The sequence below is a fragment of the Microtus pennsylvanicus genome, chromosome 7, assembly GCF_037038515.1.
Source record: "Microtus pennsylvanicus isolate mMicPen1 chromosome 7, mMicPen1.hap1, whole genome shotgun sequence".
Classification (NCBI taxonomy): domain Eukaryota; kingdom Metazoa; phylum Chordata; class Mammalia; order Rodentia; family Cricetidae; genus Microtus; species Microtus pennsylvanicus.
Genome location: NC_134585.1, coordinates 51,938,706 through 51,960,959, shown reverse-complemented (window position 1 = coordinate 51,960,959; position 22,254 = coordinate 51,938,706). Strand labels below are relative to the sequence as shown.

The 22,254-nt window shown below is 49.5% G+C and overlaps 1 protein-coding gene across 2 annotated transcripts in view; it reads left to right on the top strand.

Moving 5' to 3' along the window:
* Positions 1-15,271, top strand: part of Runx2 (RUNX family transcription factor 2) — a 239,385-nt gene extending 224,114 nt beyond the window's left edge. For both annotated transcript variants that reach the window (XM_075980690.1, XM_075980687.1), the window contains one exon: positions 14,115-15,271. In XM_075980690.1, coding sequence (XP_075836805.1) covers positions 14,115-14,716 — 602 coding nt within the window. In that variant the 3' untranslated portion in view covers positions 14,717-15,271. The remainder of the gene's footprint in view (positions 1-14,114) is intronic.
* The last annotated feature ends 6,983 nt before the right edge of the window (positions 15,272-22,254 follow it).

Here is a 22,254-nt window from a genome sequence, read left to right as displayed (position 1 = left end):
CCTTGGCTTTGTCTCAGACATGCTTCACTTTCTACCCATTCCTGTGCTCTCCCAGGTGGAGCACGGCCCAGCCTCATCCCTCAGGAGGCAGGTAGGAATCGAGAAGCACCATAGAAAACCCTTGAACTTTGTTCTTTGGACCTAGGACAACCTGCCTATCTGTGGCTGCCAAAGGGGTAGACACAGCCTTTGCTCTAGGGCTAGCCTAGACTTACTTCTTTACAAAGGGCCAAGGCTGGCAGATTAGTCTGCTAGGGAGATCTGACAGTGTTACCCATGGGCAAGTCATCCCTCCTGCCTCTTAGACAATATGTATGGGAAACCACAGAAGCTATGTCAACAGAAAACACACATGGAAATGAGGGATCCCTTTACTCACAGATGGTGGCAGGCAGCAGGGGACATGTCTCTGTGATGCTAGAATAAGACAAAGGTCAGATTCCAGCAGATGCTTAGAGAGCACCGACAAACTGCACTTGCATCCTCCGGTTGATTTTATCGGGCTACTTCGGCACAGCCAAATATCTGTAGTGTAAAGGAGTCGTGGACGTGCTGGTGGTCCAGGAGCTGGACGGCATACACCCTGCATGGCTTTGAGATGACTTTGTGATCTGGTGACAGGCCTGTTTGGTCCCTCCATCTTGAAATAAATTTGGCTTTACCAGGGAAATAAATTAAATGTACATGACTCTGAATCCATTTTCCCTCCTGGAAACCCTTACGTGGAGGGAGCAGGAATTTTCTTTTTTCGTCTCTAGGAGTGATTTGTGTTCAGTTATCACTGCTCAGACTTTTCTATACTGCACTAGAAGCTGGAACCAGCTCCCTTGCTGACCCCGCCCCTCTGGGATAACATGGCTCCCTATGAAACAATTTTCTCCACTGTTTGTATAGTATGCATAGCATCAGACTGATCAGTTTGCTGTAATTAAGCTTCAAAAGGAAGATGGGCCTCTGTCTTATCTCTCGCTTGCGCCTTAATTCCTTCTCCACGGCCCTTGCTGGAGGTGGGAAGTGCCTGCAGTGGTCTCCTGGGAGGGCAGGAGCCTGTCTACCCAGTGCTTTCTTTCTCTGAACTTCCTCCAAGACAACCCTTTCCCCCCTGTTCTCTGATTTCTCCAGGGAGTTAATTGCCAGTGACCTTTTAAAACAAAAATCCCCTTTGGGTGTTCCTCACTGCCACAAAATCAGAAGGGAGAAGAACCAAGCAAGCTAGCATGAAGCTGGGATGGGGGTGGGGCTCACCTGCTGCCGGTGACCCCCAAGAACAGGGGGCCCTGTTTCCAAACCTTTCTGGAAACCACACCGCTCCAGTTGAGGCCTGCTCAGCATGGGCTCCCGTGCTTTTGTATTTTCTTCCTTCTGAATCTCAAACAGAGGCTACAGGGGCAGCTTTCGACCCAGGTAATCACCGGATGGAATTTTTTTCCCCTTCCAGTATGAGCTTCTGTGGAACTCATAAGGAATGCTTATAACCCTGAGGTCTTTATGTGGCCGTCGATTAATAAACACGAACCCACCTTTCTAGACTAACTGGGAAACCATTTTTTCCCCCTCCTGTGAGCTTTCTGTGTACAGGGTCCATGAATGGGGGCTTTCAGAACTTGGCCTTTCATGGCCAGCTATCAAAGTGTTGTTCATATCCAAACGGACCGCCTGGAGGTGCGGCCAGGGCCACCACCACCCAGGTGACCTCCCACGGTGCTGCTCTGATGGCCACACTGGCCACAGGAGCAGAGGGGTGATGACCTAGTTGCTTCTCCGGGATGGATGCCGACCCACCAGGAGGAGGATGCAGCCCACCAACCATTCTCCACTGATCCCTAGGGTAACAGAGTGGGTTTCTCCTCCCTTTTGTGGTACTCTCCCATCCAGACCCTCGCTGGGGAGAGAAAAAGGTAAAATTCCAAAGGTTTTCTGGCCTAATGTTTCTCCTCTCTTCTCCTCTCCCCTCATCTACCCTCTTTCCCCCTCCTCTCACTTCTCCTTGTTTTTTCTCTTCTCTTCCTCCCCCTCCCCACATTCATCACTTTCTTTGTTATTGTGAGGCTGCTTCTAGAATCTTCCTCCATTTGCTGCAGCCCTGAGCCCTGAGCTCTGGAAGCCTTTCTGGGACCACAGAAAGAGAGAAGCAGGGAGTGCGAATGCCAGTTAGGTCCCTGGTAAGACAAAGAGGGGCATATCCCGGACTTATCTAGGACCCCAAGGTCTAAGACTAGCCCAAGGAGATGGCTAGCAGTCTACCTAGGGAGACCAAAGGACAGCAGCCTGGGAGCAATCAGTGCCAAACCTCATCTCTTCACCACAGGGGTCTTGGGGAAGTTCTCTGTCTGAGGAAGAAGTGGCTTCCACTTGAATAATGCGGGACACAGAATGTCTTGGTGAACTAATAAGGAGGGACCTTCCAGGCTGCTTCTCTGCCATGTGTCGGCAGATGGGTCTGGGCACCATCTTCACAGAGGGGGGATGTTGGCCAGCAGAAGTGGAAGGTGAGGAAGGAGAGAAGGAACTTAGCTATCTCACAGGTTTCCACAGCCATTGTGATCTCAGAGCTGGAGAGGGAACCATTATGGACATCATGCAGATAAACACACTTCATTTTCACCACCTCACAGGGCATTAGGGCTCCTCCGATGGAGTTTCTTTCTCATCTATCCCAGACATTTATCCGTAGGGAGTGGGAGAAGAAAACTAGGCACCCCTGATGACTGTTCAGGAACTATCACCTGCTTGGCTATGACACGATTCTCAGCCCTCTAGGAACTCATGGGGAATGAGGAAGAGGTGACAGGACTTGGTTCTGGCAGCAATGGAGTGCTGTAGAATGGTGACCAATAGAAAGGCTCTTTGCAAGGCTTCCACACTGCTGGTGCCTATGGGAATCCCCTGGCCTCCCACAAAGTCGGCTTCATGTCCCCAGCATGACAAGCGCTCCCAGGGAGCTAGCAGATGCCCTTTATTTCCTTTTAATCTAACTTTTAGGAAACCAAGTTGGCTTGTGAGAGTGTGTCTAGGCCAGAAGGCCCTTTTGAAGCTTCCAGACAAGGGTGTGGTCTCAGAACTTGGTCACGAGTCAAGCTCCCAGAGATCTAGGGAGAGAGAGCTTGTGAATGAGGGACCTGAGAGAAGTTTCTGGAGGCAGAGGGGACGGGGCTATAATCAAACTAGTCTTGGTGCCTGGCGTCAGAGGCTGAGTTTGCCAGGCTGCGCTGTGCTTTTGTAGTATAGTTCAGATACATTGGTAGGGAATGGTTGAGAGGTGGCTTCTGAATGGGGTGGTGCACCCGGGTTCTTCGGGGTCAATTCATCGTCTCCAAAACCAACCCACACTGCAGAGTAAATAACCGATCAAGTCCTCCACTTGCCGAAGGACAGTCAGAAGCTCGAGAGGCCTGCAAGAAGCTCTTCATTAAATGCTCAGCCCAATTCTAAGCACATAATTCAGGAAGGCAGGCTGACTGCATAGCATAGGCCAAGGGGATGATTGTCTCTCAAAAACAGTCCTCAAAGTGTGGCTTTAGGGCCAGGGAGATGGCTTAGTGGGTAAGGTGTTCTTTGTGAAGTCCTGCAGGCCTGAGTCTGAATCCCTAGGACTCATCACTAATAACAACAAGGAAAGTAGAGATGGGAGGCAGAGACAGGAGAGTCCCCGGAAGTTCTGGGCCTGCTGCTATAGAGGAAGAAATGGGGGAAATAGCCAAGGGTTCTTCTTTCAGAACAAGAAGGAAGGTAAACAGCAACAGGAGAGGTTTTCCTCTTTCCTTTACACATGCATGGTGGCAAGCTACCATGCGTGTGAATGACACACACACACACACACACACACACACACACACACTTCTTTTAAAAGTAAGGTTTTCATGGACAATGAGAAAACCCTTAAGCCTAGGTTCTGCTTCACACATTCATGGTCTTTTGTCCTGCTGAGGCTTCCATAGTTCTTGCGGGAAGGAATTTTTCTAGTTTTGTTTCCCTCCAAAGGGGCCCTCCTCTGGTGATCATCACAGACCCACACCCTTGTGGGGCCATGGGTTTCAACCCTACCAGTTGCTTGTCTTTGTGGGTGTGAGCAAGCACCTGAACCAGAGAAACTCAAGGGAAGAAGTGTTTTTATTTTGACTCAGGGTTCATCACCTTGGAAGGGTGAGGCTTTAGGATTAGGAGTGGGAACTGGAGGAGGCTGCTCACACCGTGTTACCTATCAGCAAGCAGAAAGAGATGGATGCTGGTCCTCCAGCAGCTGGGAATGTGCCTCGTAGGTATAGAATTCCATCAAACTGACAGTGAAGATGAACTCTCATGTGCCCCTGTCCCCCATCTCCCACCCCCAGGGGAACCTAAGGAAGCGTACTGGCTAGGAGATCTTGATGGACTGTGGGGAGGAATGGGGCAGCGAGAGAGTGACTTCTGTTGGGGAAGAAGGGAAGAACTATTACAAGCAGGAAGGCCCTTCGGGTGCAGGAGGAAGCTGCCTGCCTTAGTCACCTCCCCAGGCTCAGACACATGCGCCTTAGTTCACCCCTCCCTGTGCTTTTTCCCATGCATTGGGCCTGACCGCACTCTCCGCTGGCTGATGCCCCGTAAGATGAGTACAGATGGGACTTGTGGTTCTTGACCCTGGAATCTGTCTTTCTCTTCACGGCCTCTAGATGAATAGGCAGAGTAGGGATAGCCTGAAGTGCCACGCATGCGCCACAGCATGCATTCCTGATTTGGGATATGTTCCTGTGAGTCTGGAGGGTGACGTGGCATTTGGGGGCAGGCAGCACCTGTTCGGGGACACAGCTGCAGCCAGGACAATGGGCATTCTTAGCTGCTGCCTTATGGCCACCCCAAGCAGCTGCTTGGGTGCTTTCCTATGCTCCCTGTGTGACTTGTGTGACGTGGATGCCCGGAAGTCTTGCATCCTGGGCTCCTGGAACTAAGACTCTGGTGTCCCTACACTTCAATGCCCCTGCCTCAACGCTAGGAGATGATTTAGTTCTCTGCTTTGGCCAACAATCCAAGAGGCAGAAGTAAAATTTCCAACTGAAAGAGAGAGAAAGATTAAAGTCCGATTTGTTTCAATTTATGAGAAAACAAAGGTGAAGTTAAAAAGCAAGAAGGGTGGGGAGGAAAAGGGCAGCGGAGAAAGCAGGAGGCTGAAGGAATGCAAGGGAAGAGAAGGGCCCGTGCCTGCCACCTGACGGTCCACAGCAAGAGGGAATACTTGCACGGCATTCAGAAGAAGACAGTAACACTGGTGGAATGGAAGCCTGAAGATCTGAGTTCAATCCCTGGCATCCGTGTGGTGGAAAGAGAACAGAATCTAGTCTCCTGGCCGCTATGCGTGCTATGGCACCTACCCCTCCAACCCCAGATAAATAAGTGAATGGACAAATCTATTTTTAAAGTATGAGGTTTTAAAAGAGAAAAATGAGAAAGCAGTAGAATGTTTTTTAAAAGTAAAGAGAAACAGACCAAGGAATCACTTCAAGACTTTCTGAGTACTGCATAAACCAAATCTGTGATCCCAGCATTCAGAAGGTGGAGGCAGAAGGATAAGAAGTTCAAAGTCACCCTAAGATGCAGAGCAAGTTCGAGGCTAGCCTGGGCTACCAGGAAACCCAGAAAATCTTTTTCTCTTTTCCGGAATGGATGAGGGGACTATTGAAGATGTCTATTTTTAAAGGTGTAGAGACCCTGGGCAGGGACCAAGGTCAGCAGAAGAAGCAGGAGAGAGCGCCCCAGGAAGTGCTGGCCTTATTGCTGATCCCAGAATGGTGGAACATACCAGAACACCTCAGCTCCTTCAAGTTGGCCAGCATGCCAGGTTTAAGTTGATTGTGGAGGGACTTGTTATTTGTCATACCTCCACCCCAGCTCTGTGGGACTACAGACGTACTGACACGCGGTCTGTAGTTGTCTCTGTTCAGGGCTGACATTGGCATCTAAGAAAGTTGAAGAGGAGGAACATGACCCTCAGCAAGCTTTCATGTTAGAGTGGGGCTTTTCTTTCCAAGTAATACACTCCCACTCCACCGGGAACACAAGGTTTCCCTAAAGGGTCTTTGTGGGCTCTAGTGTGCCTTTAATTCTCTGGTGTGCCTTTAATTCCCATGGAGAAATCCCTCAGTACAACAAGGTAGATCACTTGGTGTCCTTCTTGCCCCCTAATTTCTGCCTTTGAAAGAGAGAAAGGAACATATTTGTCCTTCAGGTTATGAGGATGGAGAAACACTGTGCTGTGTGTGTCAAAGGCTTTCATCTTTGGTCTCAAGGGCCTGGCCAGCAGTTCTTTGACAATGCGAAGTGACGTCGTGTTTGTGAAATGCTTACATGGGTGCTCTCAGCACCCTGGGTGGGGCCAGCGTCACAGACTGCTGTGAGTCTCATTTTAATACCCCTTCACGTTAATTCCAGGACATTCCCAAATATACACGTGTGTATTTGAGTTTATATGTGTCTATACATGTGTGTAAGTTTGTATATACATTTGCTTGCATGTATCTGAGTACACACGCATTTGAATTTGTGTGGCGTCCAAATGACAACCTCCAGTATCATCTGCCTTTGAGACAGGATCTCTCAAGGGTCTGGAGCCCATCAGCTAGGCATGGCCAGTGGCTAGCCAGCCTCTGGATCTGTCTTTGTTTTATCAGCACAGAGATTCCAAGTGAAACTCGAACTCAGGGCGGGCATCATGCACTCTACCCACTGAGCCACCTCTTCAGCCGCTATTCCCGGTTCTTTTGGAGGATGCCACGAACCCAAGCACGTGATCTCTCTAAACCCCTGAGGGGCAATTATCAACATCCTGGACACAAATCAGTCATAGCTGGTCTCAGCTAGCAAGGGCTGACCAGCCCTGGGGGTCATCCAGCTCGCACATGATGCTGTAATTAATTTACTTCACTGAACTGATGATTCTGCCTGCCTCCCTAGACCTGAAGGGAATGTGTGAGTCCTCAGTCATGTCAGACAGTGTGGATGTGAGGAGAACCCCTTCTTTCTCCTATGTTCTCTTCGTATCACCCCCTCTTCTCCATTGTGCATTTGCCCCAATTGTAAAGAGCAACAAAACCACACACACGAGCTTATACTTGGAAGGAAGTAACTGAAGATAGAGCCCTTCCTGTAGGTGTGTGGGATCCACACCCCAAGGGAGTCTGGGACAGTATAGAGGCAAAGCCAAGAGGGAGGCGGCCTCCTGGCTTCTCACCCCTGGTTACTCAGCAGACTTTTCCCTGTGCTCCCAGGACAGAGGGTGGCAGGGTGCCTCTTCGACTCTTTCCACGTGTCGTGAGAACGTCACACTGACTCACAGCCAGATCTGGGAGAAAATTCACAGAAGTCAGGAAATCCCCGGCAGCCGCTCTCCTTTCACCTTCTGCTAACCCTGCAGAGAAAGCATAGGTGGGGTCAGACAGCAGGCCATTTCTAAAAAGGAAAAAAGAAAAATTAAAGTACGACTGTTGCCGCCGCATGCCTGTGGCGGGGCACGGAGTCTTAACAGGCCTGGCTGAAGTAACAGAAACGGCCTCAGCCTGGTGACCTGGGGCAGTCGGGCCTGGTCTGTTTCTTCATCCTGCGTTTGTACCATTTTGCAGAACTCTCTCCCTCTCCCTTGGCTTCTACTCCCTGTAGGGACCAGCATCTTTCCTTTCAGGCAAGACTAGATACCCAAGGCCCCTCCTTCCAATGGAGGCATCCAAATTTAGAGTCAGGGCTGCTCATTTGAGCTGTGTATATAATTGAGCCTGGCTCAGAAGGCTATCATTTAGGAAGAATGGCATGGAAGTACAAGAAACGGGGAGGCCAGATCCAAATTAGAAAAGAGGTCCTGAGGGAGAGGCACGGAGGCCGGGGCTGGAGGAGTGGCGTCAGGAGGAGCTTTGGGAGGACAAAGTGCTGGTTAAGAAAAGTGACTTCCCAGGACACTTAGGGAAGCTAGGGTGGGCACTGCCATCTCTCAGGACTGTGTCAGGTCTTGGGAGCAGGCTCTGCTCTGGGGCTGTTTGCAGCAAGGGAAAAAGTTGTATCCAATTGGCATCCATGTACCAAGTGTCTCGTTTTGTCTCCAGAGACAGTCGAGGACCCTGGAGGACCTTATTCTTACCTCTGCTCCACCTATGACTTCCCGAGAATTCTTATGTAAAACTATGATGTTCTGAGCTTTGTGGAACAGAGACCATCACCTCCGCATCTCCAGATGGAGTATCCCGCTGGCTGGCTATTCACCCAAAACCTGGGGGAGAAGTTGGCAAGGGCCATTGTGGAACTGACTGAGTGTGCTTGCCTTGGCAGAACTGGTGCGTGGCCACATGTGTGCACACCTGTCACCCTTGGCGTCTTTGGAGGGCATTGAAGTTTGCTGTGTGAAGGAGGGGCTTCGGGGGCACCAACCCTGTGTGGTCAGGCACCGGGTTATGCAGTCCACCCAACTGTCCTGGCCACCTCACTCTCCTGTTGACTCATGCCAGGGTTGGCACAGCGGGCTTCCGGTTGTTCCCCAGCGGCTCGCCAGACTGTCTCTCCTACCAACATTCCGAGTGGTGTCCTGGCTCCATGTGACCCCAGGTTCTAATATTCTTGGGCTCCATCAGACTGCACAGCTGGCTGCTCTCCGTCCTGCCTGGCCTTGTTAAAGGCCACATACCGTCTTTTACAGCCTGCTCTTGCCATCAAGTTCACCAGAAAGCCTGTTTTTTTTTACAAGGGAGATGACCCCTTGGATGATCTCTTGCCTTGGTGGGCAGGGAGCCTGGGCTTCTGCAGGGTCCTTGGGACCTAGCCCTGGAATTGTTTTCCTGCTTTTATGATAGTTTAGAAAGAAAAGTTCAAAGGTGAGGGGTTCTGTGGGAAGGAGGATTAACTGGGCTGTTTTGGGAGCTGTTCAACTCTGGAAACAGGGTTGCGGAATAGAACCTATTTTGAACATTCTCTTCCTGATCCAAAGTCCAGTATGGTGTAGAGATAGCTCTTGCACTCTGTGCCTTTCTTTCTCCATAGGAAAGAAAATTTCATGGCAAAGAACACACAAAAGTTCTCGTATTCCCTTACCAAAAGCTATTTTGTACAGCCATGTGGAGTCTCTTTCCATATGACTTGTGGAGATGTCTTTCACACAGTAAACATACCAGCTACATTAAGAAGTGGCAGCGTAGCTGTCTAAGTGGGTAGAAACGCTTGGCTTGGGGCTTCAAAAACAACGTCATAAAACCCACGCTGGCTTTTATTGCATGGTGATGTATAAAAGACCATGGCGGCTTAACCTGGGCCAGGATAGAGGCTGACAGACATTCACAGTATTGTTATGCAGGGTGGCCGCAGGAGTTCCCTTTGTTTCTGAAATTCAGTCTACTCCTGGACAAATCACTGCTTCAGCTAGCAGTAGCCCAGATCCTCTTTTGGCTCTCTGTCCTGGTACCTTTGGTGCTCACTGGAAAGCCAAGTCTTCCTATGCATTTCATCTTTCTGCCTCCAGCTACCAGCTGGCAGCCAGAGCAATCTTGAAGGCGCAAATTATACCTATCAAGTGCCTACTCAAATTCAACGGTGGCTTCCACTGCCTGCTTAAATTTGGCATCCCTTAGTTTAATAGGCAACTCTCTTGGCCTTCTGTTGTTACTGCGTGTGTGTGTGTGTGTGTGTGTGTGTGTGTGTGTGTGTGTGTGTGTGGTATAGGTTCCTGCATATCTGTGTGCTTGTATGTGAATACATATGGAGACCAGAGGTTGATGTCATGTGTCTTTCTTGGTTCCTCTCACCCTTTTTTGGAGACAGGGTTTCCCACTGAGCCTGGAGTTCAGGGACTGGCCCAGACTGGCTGGCCAGCGAGCTCCAGGGATCTTCCATTTCCATTTCTACTGGTGTTGGGAGCGTTGCTGTGCACAGATATTTATGGGGGCTCTGGGGATCTGAATACTGGTCCTTATGCTTGCTCACCTACTGAGCTTCTCGTCTTGCCTTCCTTTTTACGGGGACCTTCTGCCCTCCGTACTCTGCACTCTGCTGGTCAGTCCTTTCCAACTGAGCATTTAGGGTCCAGGGCTGGGCAAGCAGTTCCATCCTTGAGGACCTCCTCTACGGCCATGCGTGTGGAGCATTCTACATTAAGGAGCTGGGGCTGCCATCCACAAATTTCAATGTTCTATGGCCACGCGTGAGGTACATTCCACATTAAGGAGCTGGTGATGTCATTCTCAAGTGCATGGGTCACTGGCCAAGCACATTCACATCCCTGTGCAGCCGTCACCACCATCCCTCTCCAGAACTTTCGCATTCTTGCAGCCGAAGCTCTGTGCCTACTACACACGATCTGTCCCCTCCCCAGCGCTGGGCAGCTGCCACAGCCCTTTCTGTCTCTGTGCATTTGTCTATTCAAGGAACTCCAAATAAGGGGTCCATGTAGGATTTTGAGTATTCACTTTGTGGCTGTGTTATTTAGTATTGTGTTCTCAAGGGATAGCCATGTGATAGAGGTATCTGAGGGTTCTTCCTCTTAGGGTACAATAGTATATTTTGTATGTGAGTGTCATGTTTCATTTGCCCTTCTCTGCCACAGTGGACATGTTTGCTGGCCCTTTGCTCATTATAAACATTGTTGCTGATACCGTATGTGCCCAGATCCCTTTAAGTTCAGCAGCTTTCCTTCCTTGAAGAGAACCTGAGCCAGCGTCCCTGTCAGCTACACCCAGTCTGTGTGGCCGCCTTCCTCTCTTCCTCTCACTTTCTTTTTATTAGCAAAGTGGCTCATCAGGACCCTGTCCCCTTAGCCCAAGAGAATGAAAAGCTGGGTAGCTTACACAGACATCCATGCTACTGAGGTCTCCCGCGTGACTGATGCGGTGACAACCTCTTCAGGAATGGAGACCACAGATTTTCCACATGCTCAGCCTCTGAACCCTTCGGCAGTGGGACTCAGTGTACATTGCATGGACAGCGCTCATGGGAGAGACAGTGGATGTATCGCCCTGGTCACCTCTGTGAAAGCCTGGCTCTGTGGGCTGTGGTGGAGGCTTTGTCTCAGTAGCCCCAGCTAGCCCACCCCATCTAAAGCTGCAGACTACACTGCTTTGGTGAGGCAATTCATTAAACAGCAAATTAGAAGGTGTGTGTATGTGCGCACACACACGTGGGCACTCACTCACATGCACACACACACACACACACACACACACTTGCACACACGCAGGCATGCGCACACACAGATCCATCACAAACATTTCTTCTTCTCTAACTCATGCCTTGTACACGTCTCTCCTTCCTTCCATGGAGTAGCCTTTCTAGGCATCAACTACCTGCTCTGGGTCAGGGTGCAGGGTTCCTTACAGAGTTGAATCTCAGTCTCCTTCATGGCAAGAGATTAATAATACAATCCATGCAGAGCTGGTCACCAAGATTAGTGGGGTGAATGTGTGATTTCTTTTTACTTGGTAAGAACTAAGTGAACATGGGCTCTCTCTGGGAGTGTGGCCCACGTCACCGTAGGAATGCTAGCCTGTCTCAGGCCTGCTCCAGAGTCCTGCTGCCTTTTCTCAATGAGGTGTCCAGGCCATGCTCTCCTGCTGAGCCCTACTCCTGGGAGAGGCCTGCTGAGAACTCGGGATGGAACTGAGTCAGAAGTCTGTATAGACTTGACTCATCAGGTCTTCAAACCAGAAGATTGCCCGGTGGGGCTCATGACATTCCTGGAAAATAAAAGAAGTGAATATTATTGAGCTGAGTTCATCAGATGCTCATTCGGCCCTCCCTTCAGAGGTCTGCTGTTCTGAAAGGAGCAGGCAGCCGTCCAGCCAAGTCTGAGCCATCAAAGGCTGAGGCCCAGATGCAGTGCTGAGAGACTCTGTGTCTTCAGACACCTCACACCCTTCCCACAGACCTGCTCTCCTTCAGGCCCCAGGCTAGAGAGTTTCCCGCCCCCCTGGGAAAATGTTTCTAAGGGCTGCCTCTGCTGAGGTGTGTCACAACTGAGCCTTGCTGGAGGCCTGGGTGTGGCTGGGAAAAGGCCACCCAGACTCCAGAGAACAAGAAAGGGAAAGTTCCCAGTCTGGAGCCTTGAGCTGAGGCCATTTCTCTGATCCTTCTCCCTTCACCCCCCACATCCTGGCCCAGTCTGACCTGCCCTCTCCACAACCCGCCTGCCTCTCCAGAGCTACCCCTAAGCAAGACCTATGGCTGGGCTGTGATTGCTCCTCTATGGCCGGAACCCTAACCTACCAGTCCCTGTATGACCTGGTGTCTGCCACTCACTGCTGGATCAGCAAGAATGTCAAAATACACAACGCTGTGTGTGTGTGTGTGTGTGTGTGTGTGAGAGAGAGAGAGAGAGAGAGAGAGAGAGAGAGAGAGAGAGAGAGACAGAGAGAGAGACAGAGAGAGAGACAGAGAGAGAGACAGAGAAAGACAGAGACAGGCAGACGGAGACAAAAGACAAAGAGACAGACAGACAGACAGAGACTGAGAACATGGGTCTTAACAGTAGCTGGGGTACTTAGTTCTCTACTCTGTAACCCTTACATTATTTTCACCTCGTCCTCATGGTGAAAACAGACTGCTGGAGCTCCAGCCATCGAGCCCAGGACCCCAGGAAGGAGGAATTGAGCCCAGTACCTCTACACTTGGAGACTAGAAATGTGGTCTTTATTCTGAGTGGGTGTATTAGTCACCTTTTTATTGCTGTGACAAAATGCCCATGAAAAGCAACTTCAAAGAAGGAAGGATTGCTTTTGGCTCATGGTTTTCAGGGATACGGTCCCTCGTTGTGGGGAAGGCATGGATGCAGGAGCGTGAGGCTACTGGTCACATGGCACCCACAGTCAGAAACCAGAGAGAAATGGAAGGCTGGTGCTCAGCTCACTTTCTCCCGTTCGTTCAGTGACAGTGCCGCCACATCCACAGTGAGTCCTCACCCATCAGTTCAGCCTAGCGGGAAACACCCTCAGACATGCCCAGTGGTGTGCCTCTTAGGTGGCTCCAGATCTGGTCCACAGTGAATACGAGCCATCATGGTGTTCACGGCTCAGCTAAGACGGAGGTGGGAGGCAAAGATGCAGGTGACAACTGTCAGCTCATTCCATGTGCTCCATCCTGACTCCTACTGTCCCCTGAGCCTCATGTCACCACGTGTTTCCTTGTCAAACTTGCTGGGTAGCCAAGGAGGACTGTGAACTTCTGATCCTCCTGAGAGCTAGAATTATAAGAGGCGTCTGGTTTCTATGGTGCTGGGGATTGAACCCAGGACAGCTTGTATGCAAGGCAAGTACTCTATGAACTGAACTCCACACCAGGCCTCGGACAGGCATTTTTATTTCCCAGTCCAGTTCGGTTGTGTCTTGAGAGCTTTTCTGTGTTCTGGTGTTTTAGCTTTGAAAACAACAGAGGCTTTTCCTCCTTAGGGCAATAACCACCACGCTGATTAGGGCATTCACAGGTAGCTAGTGGCCTTGCTGAGGTAGCTGATGTTGGTCATCTGTCTGGATGAGGGCCATGCAGTGATGGGAGGTTGGTGACTTTGTTACCATGCCTATTCCAAAAGAGCAGTTGTTCACTTCCTACCTGAAGGTTCAGGGGCTCAGGAGAGTTAACACCAGGAGGGGTGTGCATGGCTGTGATACACATCATTGTCATGATCTGCGGACTGGACAGCGTTTTAGTCCTGAAGGGTCATTGAACCTTCTTATGTCTATGGAGAAATGAAGCCAAGTCCCTAAGGAAGAGGGATGGGACTTCCTGAGAATCCCCCAGTATCACCTATCCCAGCAAGAATCAGCACGGACTCTTTCAAGGTTGTCTTGAGTCCCCAGTGTTGCTGACGAGTGTGTGCGTGTGTGTGTGTGTGTGTGTGTGTGTGTGTGTGTGAGAGAGAGAGAGAGAGAGAGAGAGAGAGAGAGAGAGAGAGAGAGAGAGAGAGATCTGTTTAACACAGTTATTCTTCTAAGATCCTGGACTGAGCTCCCGTATTGCCTACTTCCTTCTTGGGACACAACCTGTTTCACAGTCTGCTTCTTTTCACTGGACGTCCCTCTGAGTGGTGGGAACTACAGTTCCACATTTCTGTCGTTTCCTTAGCAACTGGCCACAGAGATGACACAAACACCCGAGTGACCTTTTCCCCTCTTCTTATTTGACAGATTCAGAGCCCAGTACCTTGGACTCCCAGTCTTCCACTACCCTGTTCCTGTCTTCAGAGGAGCCGGGCCCCTCTACAGCTGCACTGCCATCTCCTTCCTCCTCCTGTGAGCCCCAGGCCTTCTCCCCGAGTCCAACCATGTTGCCCTCTCTCCTGCCACCTCTGCCCACCCCCTCTACAGCCCCGGGTATCTGCATCCCTCGGCGCACTGGGCTCTACACCATTGTCACCTCCTCCCCAGAGGCTGCACCCCACCTTGTTGACTGGCTGCCCAGCTGCCCGTCTGCCACCTCCCCTGGTGTTCGAGGCAAGGATCGTGAGCGGCCCCAGCCTGTGTTGACTCCGGCTTCAGCTTCAGAAAGGGGTCACAGTCAGCATCCAAGCTCTGCCCGGGATGATCATGCCGAGGATCCTAGAACATCGCCGCCCCCCTGTGCCCCTGCAGCCACTGCTGCCACCTTGGAGGCCAATGTTGGGGACATCCTGGTGGAACTTCGGACAATGAACGGCCACCTGGACATCATAGCAAAGGCCCTCACTAAATTGGCATCGTCTCTGGTACCCCAGTCCCAGCCTGTGCCTGAAGCACCAGATACCAATTAAGGGAGTCTTGGATGGCCCCAAAACTAAGGGATGCTGAGGGTACCACTCATCCCTGCTTCTCTGACCCTATCTGTGATGGAGGCAAGCAAACCCAGTGGACGAGCCAGTTACAGGGCTAGTTTGCTTGCAGAATGGATGCCCTTGGCCTGTCACGCAAAGGACAGCGCATCTCTTGCTGGCTCCAGGAGCTCTGGCATGCCCTAGGCGCTCTGTGCTTCCCTCCACCTTCAGATACTCTTCTCTTGCTGTAACTTCCCAGTAAAAGCAGTTCCAAAAGATTGCAGTATTGGACCAAGGTAATTAGAGAAGCAACATTTCCCTCCTGAGTCCTCTGAGCCAAGAGAAGAGAGAAGAGGAGATCCTGCCGTCACCATCATCAGAAACACCTCCAGGATACCTCCAGCATCCCTTTCTCGAGATGCTAACAGTGTGTCCACCTCCAGTGGACTTCACACTCTTGTTTTTTAAAGTACCTTTAGAAAAATATTATTTTTTCTCATTTATACCCATGTTTCATAAAGTTTGGAAATAAATAAGGGGTAAATCAAGGATATAGCAGAGGGACTGTCTGGGGGAGGTGTTTAAGTCTTTCTCATGGATAAGGAAGCATCTTGTACCACGGATAAAGTCTGTGTCCATACTCTGAATGCTGGCTTCTGGATTCCCCTCCTCTTCCCTACTCTCTTCTTTCAGGTGGTCATAGCCACTCACCCCCTCACTCTGAGAGTCTTCAACTGTCTGCTACTTAGGATGAAGAAGAGCTGAAGTTCTCATGGGTCTTAAAACTCTCAGTTCTCCCTAAATCTAATAAATTCACCTTTCCCCTCTGAACCCAAGGAGAAACCTAGTGACAGACAGTAGCCAGTGTGGGGGGTGGGGGAAGCCAGCAGCCCTGGCCTTTCCCTTCCCTAGATGTCTGCCACTTTCCCTACCTGGGACAACCCAAACTATCTTCAGATGCCGCCAGTGTTCTCTGATTGAGGTCCACTGACCTAAGCAGAAGATCATAAATTTAGAAAAACCCACTTTCTCCCCAGGTCTCTCTTCCCCTAGTGGGGGCAGTAAGGAGGGCAGGATTCTTCTCCACCTTCTGTTTTGAACTGGAGGACAGATACTGCCAGGTCATTCACCAGAAGCCAACATCATCAATAGGTCACACAGCAGAAGCCAATCCTTTCCCCAGAAAAAGCCAAGGGTCTCAAATCACATCACACTGTCGCTGGGCATTCGCAGGGCACACAACTGGTGCCAACTAACGGCAGGGGCCATCAGTTGCCTCAGCCTCGGACTTTGGTAGGCAGGACCCAGGCGGAGACTTGGTGAAAACTCAGACACGACTGTACAGCCCCAGGGCAGGGGAATGTTCCATGCTCTTACCTCTGATCAGCTCCAAGGAGGACAGCGACAGTTTCAGTTTGTCCAAGAAACACTTAGAGTTGCAAGTGGCTTATAAGGGGCTGTCTTGTTTTGGGATTCTAGCCAGTTTGAGTTGTCGCTGTTTTCCTAGCCGCTTGAACTGGATTCTGTCTGTATTCAACAAATGTCTAGAACTGAACATCAAACTAAATGTTTCTGATAACTGTTGAAAGATCCCTCTCTCTCACCGTGGTGTGTGTGTCTCTGTGTGTGTGTAGTATATGTGTGTGTGTGTGTGTAGTGTATGTGTGGTGTGTGTATGTGTATCTCTGTATGTGTGTAGTTTATGTGTGTGTAGTGTGCATGTCTCTGTGTGTAGTATATGTGTTTGTCTGTGTGTGTGTAGTGTATGTGTAGTGTGTGGTGTGTGTGTCTCTATGTATGTAGTATATGTGTGTGTCTATGTGTGTATCTCTATGTGTGTGTAGTATGTCTCTCTCTCTGTGTGCAGTGTGTGTGTCTGTGTGTGTAGTGTGTGTGTCTATGTGTGTAGTGTCTGTGTGTGTGATTTGTGTGTCTCTGTGTGTAGTATATGTGTGTGTCTCTCTCTCCGTGTGTCTATTTGTAGTGTTATGCATGTCTGTGTGTGTTAGTGTATGTATGTCTCTCTGTGTGTATAGTTATGTGTATGTGTATAGTGTATGTGTGTGTCTGTGTGTTTCTCTGTGTGTGTGTCTCTCTGTGTGTAGTGTATGTGTGTGTGTCTCTCTCCATGTCTCTGTGTATAGTGTGGGTGTCTGTATGTGTGTGTTTATAGTGTATGTGTGTGTAGTGTATGTGTATGCGTGTGGTGTATGATGTGTTTCTGTGTGTATGTCTCTGTGTGTAGTGTGTGTGTCTGTATGTGTGTGTTTATAGTGTATGTATATGTCTCTCTGTGTGTGTAGTGTATGTGTGTGCATGTGGTGTATGTGTGTCTATGTGTGTGTGTTTCTCTGTGTGTCTCTGTGTGTAGTGTGTGTATCTTTGTGTATGTGTTATGTGTAAGGTCTAATCTTCTACTTTGAAAGAACTTTCAATGAAGTTCATTCCACTTCACCACATTTACTGAGTATCCAGGGACAGAAAGATAAATAAGGTCCCGCCCTGCAGAGATTCCCAACCCAGTCACTCACACTAAGGAATCATCAGATTGCTGTGGGAACAGAGTCCTCACAGGGAGGCCAGGCTTCTTGTGGGCTGACTTTGGGTAACTTATTTTAGACCCCTGAACTTTGATCTCTTTGTGTCAAGAGGGGCTAGCACCTGCTCTACAGAATCAGACGCTCAGGTGAGGGCATGGCAGTCCTGAAGTGCTACCCAGACACCTGTTTGTAGCCATTGCTCAGTCTCCTGACCCCCATGCTGTAGCAGTCTTAGAGAAGGGAGCCCTATACTCAGGTTTCCTCTGGCTCTATCCCCGAAGGACTCAGCTTCTTCTCTTTACTGCCATTTTATATTTAACATCTAAGTCACGATCTCATCTATCCTAGACTTTCCTTGAACTCAGCAGTAGCTGATGTTGACCTTGAACTTCTTATCTTCTTGCCTCCCTCTTGCCTGCACCGGCATTATAGGCCTGGGTCACCATGTTGAGCTTATGTAACACAGAGGATCAAGCCCAGGGACTCCTGTATGTTTATTAAGCACTCCCCCAGCTGCATTATTGTTTATTTCACCTTACTTCATCCCAGCTTTCAGGGAGTGAGCCTGTGCTTGCAAGGGACTGTCCTTTTGCGTGTCTCCCCTGCGGTGAAGAACAGCATTCGACAGCATCGGCTGGAGCACCAGGCTTTCCTTATTTGTTCTTTTGAACATTTTCTAATTCTAGCTTTAACTGTCTTCCTTTGCACTAGATCAGAAGCAACAAAACATGAAATATCTCAGGATCAGAGAGATGCTGGCGTCTAATCCTAGGTACAGACATGCAGACAGATTTTTCTTTGGCCCACCAGCTCCCAAAAAACAGCACAGAGACTTACTGTTAATTATGAAAGCTTGGCCGATAACTTAGGGTTGTTTCTAACCTGTTCTTATAACTGCAGTTAACCCATAGCTTTCAACCTGCATTCTTTTATGTGGCTTGGTTACCTTTACTCTGTAAAGCCCATGCTGCCTCTGTATCTCTTTACCCCTCCACCCTTCTTCTTCCCAGCATCCTCTGTGCCTGGAAGTCTTGCCTAGCTATTGACTGCTCAGTTCTTTACTAAATGAAAATGAGTGACAGAGCTTCACAGTGTACAAAAGATTATTCCACAACGCAGACACAGGACTGAGTCCTGTGGTCAGGTCTGCCGTTAAATGGTGTGCTGATGAAAGAAAGACTCCTCGGTCCTAGCTTGGGCAGACGACTCGCCACCCTCAGTGCTTCAGTATTGACTCTGCTCATGCTGTGCCCATCACAGATCCCATGTAGTGCGATTTCCCCTACTTCTGCCCGCAGTAAGCTGCTGCTCTTGAGACTAAAAGGAATTTCCAGAAAAAAAAATTGATGGAATCCTTTCATTTTAAACAGATGTTTTATAGGCAGAAATTTGGTGACCTGAATTTTGTTAGGGCTTCCATTTTTAACAGAGAGAGAGAGAGAGAGAGAGAGAGAGAGAGAGAGAGAGAGAGAGAGAGAGAGAGAACTGTGTGGCGATCATAAAACATTTTTTAGGAATCGGTTCTTTCTTCCCATTATGTGGATTCTGGTGGCCAAACTCAGGTCATCGGGCTTGAGAGCATGTATCTTTAGTCCTTAAGCCCCCCTCCCCGCCTCCTTCCAGTTGTCTCCATCCACCCCATGTGGAGACTGTGCTGTGGAGACAGATACTTGGGCAGTGTGCCTTCTGATTGGTTGTTAGGAGTAGGCTGGCCAATGCTGATTTCCACCCTGGCAGACAGGAAGCTTTCCTGATTGGTTCCTTTGTACTTGTTGTAACTAAACACCAGAGATAGGGAAACCCAAGGCAACTTGACTGCACTCCTGAAGGCAGGAAGGTCACGATCGGGGAGCTGCCACTTCGGGTGCCCTGCCTCCACTTCTGAGACGCTGCTTTTTAGTATGGTGTTGTGCTCCTGTAATCCCAGCACTGGGGACGCGGAGGCAGAGGATGAGGAATTTGGAGTCATCCTTGCTACATGTGGATTCAAAGCTAATTTTCCATGATTAAGACCCTGTTGGAAACAGACAAGAAATGTCACTTCTTTGCTCTGTCCCCACGAGGCAGAAGCGCAATGGGCAGAAATGACCTTGGTAGATTTCTCCTATTCATCTTTGGAGGTGACCATTCCATTAATGAGAGTTGAATCCTAGTTGGGTAGGAAGGCACACACCTTTAATCCCATCACTTGGGAGACAGGAGGTGGATCTCTGTGAGTTCCAGGGCAGCCTGGTCAATATAGTGAGACTGTCTTAAAACAAACCAAACTAAACTAAAAGTAGATTTCCTGAGGACTTAATCACTTCCTCAAAGTTTTCATCTTTTATCCCACTGGGTTTTTTAAGTTTTAACACATACATTTTTGAGAAGCATAACATGTTACAGTCAAAGCAAACTGCTTGTCAGGGACTACATGGCCTCATTTAGTGCTTACAGTAACTTTGTAAGCAAAGTGAGGAGCTAGGACCTATACCCCCATTTCACATGACACAGAGAGGCCATGTGACCTGTCGGAGGAGGTAACTAACAGAACCTGGATCTTGCCAGTGCCCAGGTTGCTGGCTGTGACTCTCTGTGTTATTTCCTCCTGGGTGACAGCACATGGGCTCCCTGGAGAGGTCTCTGAGAAGTGAGGAGATGCCAGCAAGCAAACAGGAAACAGAAAAACAAGGCATCTAACCATCCCCTCTCTCTCCATCCCTTTCTGGCTACAGTGTCTATGATGTCATACATCCTGGGGCTGGGGAAAGTGGGAAGGAAGTGCTGGAGGACAGGATTTGCCAAGTGGGTGGCTAAAAGTACCCATTTCCCATTGGGTCCTCTGAGGTGAATGTTCCCCACACTGCATGCCCCCAAGCGTCTCCTGCTGCTGTTGTATTTCATTTTCCTCCCCCACCTCACCCCGGGACACCTGATTCAAACAACCAACTCTGCCCAGAGGCTCATAAACTATCAAGCTCTCTGCTTGTCTCTGCAGTGACCCCTAAGAGTCCTGAGGCTCAGGTACATTATTGCTGGGTTATTAAAAAGCCTCTGTAAGCAAGGAATCCATTATTTCTCTGCTCAGGTGTACTGAGTCTGTCCTTGGCTTCCAAGGAGAGTGCTGGCTAGGGAGCCAATAAACCAGAGAAGGTGGTGTTGTCTCTACTGTGGCAAGTCCTGGCTCTCCTAGGCTTCACAGTTTACTGCCATCCCAGGAGCTACTTGGAGAGTTCTGTGCCTGTGAGAGACCCGTCTCAAAGAGATAATGAAGCTACTATGGAGGAACAGGGTTGTTTGGAGTGACCGGGCACCTCCCCTCTGACAGTTGACACACATACACAAGACCGTGAAATGAATGTTCAGGGCTGGGGAGATGCCTCCGTCAGTGAAGCCTCCATCTTTCAAGCCTAAGAGCCCAAGTTTGGTCCCTAAAACCCACGTCTAAAAGAGCCAGGAGTGGCTGTATGAGCTCATAATTCCAGCTCTGGGGAGATACAGTCAGGCAGACACCTGAGGCCAGCCTAATCTACTTGGTGAGTTCCAAGCCTATGAGAGACTCTGTCTCAAAAAACAAAAACAAAACAAACAGACAAACAAAAACAAAACCACACCAAGCAAAAACAACCTCAAAAGACCAAAAACCAAAACCAAGGTAGATAGTATCTGAAGGATGCTATTGGCAGGAGAGGTTGTCTTCTGACTTCTGCCCACAAGTGCATGTACACACACATCCCTCACACAATAAATGTGCCAGTACATACACACACAAACACGAATACACATACAAATACATAAATAAGCAAACATGAAAAGCCTCTGTGAAGCCTCCACGAATGTCTTACAAGGCTCTTGGATCCAGCATTCTTCTCTTGAATCTACAAAGTACTACTTCTATGCTAGTATTCTCTCGGGAGGATGGCCACTTTGGGGCCTAGCCGCCCCTTCCTGAGTGGGCACCGTGTGCTGTCCACACCCTCCGTACATTGTCTGGCATCATTCAGATGTAGAAGTGGTGCCCAGTAGATGTTGGTGGAGGAAGTGGCACCAGGCCCATCTGGCAAAGGCAAGGTCCACCGCTTGCTCCCTGAAGGACAGATGGGGCCTGGACAGAGATGAAGGCTTGTCTGGTGGCCAATCTTTGTCCTGGCCTAGGAGGAAGGTCATGATGACCTGTCTCCACTGCAGCTTCCAGACCTTGCCTTTGCTTGTTTTCTGGGAGCCTCAGTGTCTGCCCACAATGGCATGGCTCCTTCAGCCACCAGCATTCTTGGCACAATGTGCGGGCCGCATAGCTTGTTTCCATGGTGAACATGGCAGTGATGACTGCCACCTTTGGCCCATGCTCATTCCTCTTGAGTATCCCTGAGATGGGCTGTGCCAACCATTCCTCTCCACTCCACAATGAGGGGTTTTCTATTGTGGGGCGGGCACCTCCCACTTGGCTGGACTTTGAGCTACAGTGAAGAATCTAACAGATTTTCTTCTAGTATTTTTTTTTCTGATATTCCATTCCATTTTCAAAAGGGGGCTAAGGATCACAGAGCAAATATTGAATTTGGAAGGAAGTTTGGGTTTCCTCAGCCCTCCTGCATCGTGGAGATAGAGACTGGAAAGGTTAGCAAAGTCAAGTGACTTGCTCAGGGGAAACAAGCGATCTTGCAGCTGACTGAGATGAAGCCACCTGTCTCCTGAGGCCTGTGTTCTCTCTCCTGTGGCAATTTTGGGTCTCCTGGAGTGGGGGGTTTTGGGGTTATTTCCATCCTAGGATGATGAGATGTACAAGGACAGATATAAAGGAATGGTCATGTATCACCCCTCTCCTCCCCTTCCCCAGTGGACAGACAGAGAGACAGACAGAAACACACACACACACACACACACACAGAGAGAGAGAGAGAGAGAGAGAGAGAGAGAGAGAGGTCAGAAACCACCTTACATGCAAAATGTTTTCATTTCATCTAAACCAAGGATCAGCAGGCTATGGTTGGTGACAAGTGTCTGTCAACCCTGGAGGCC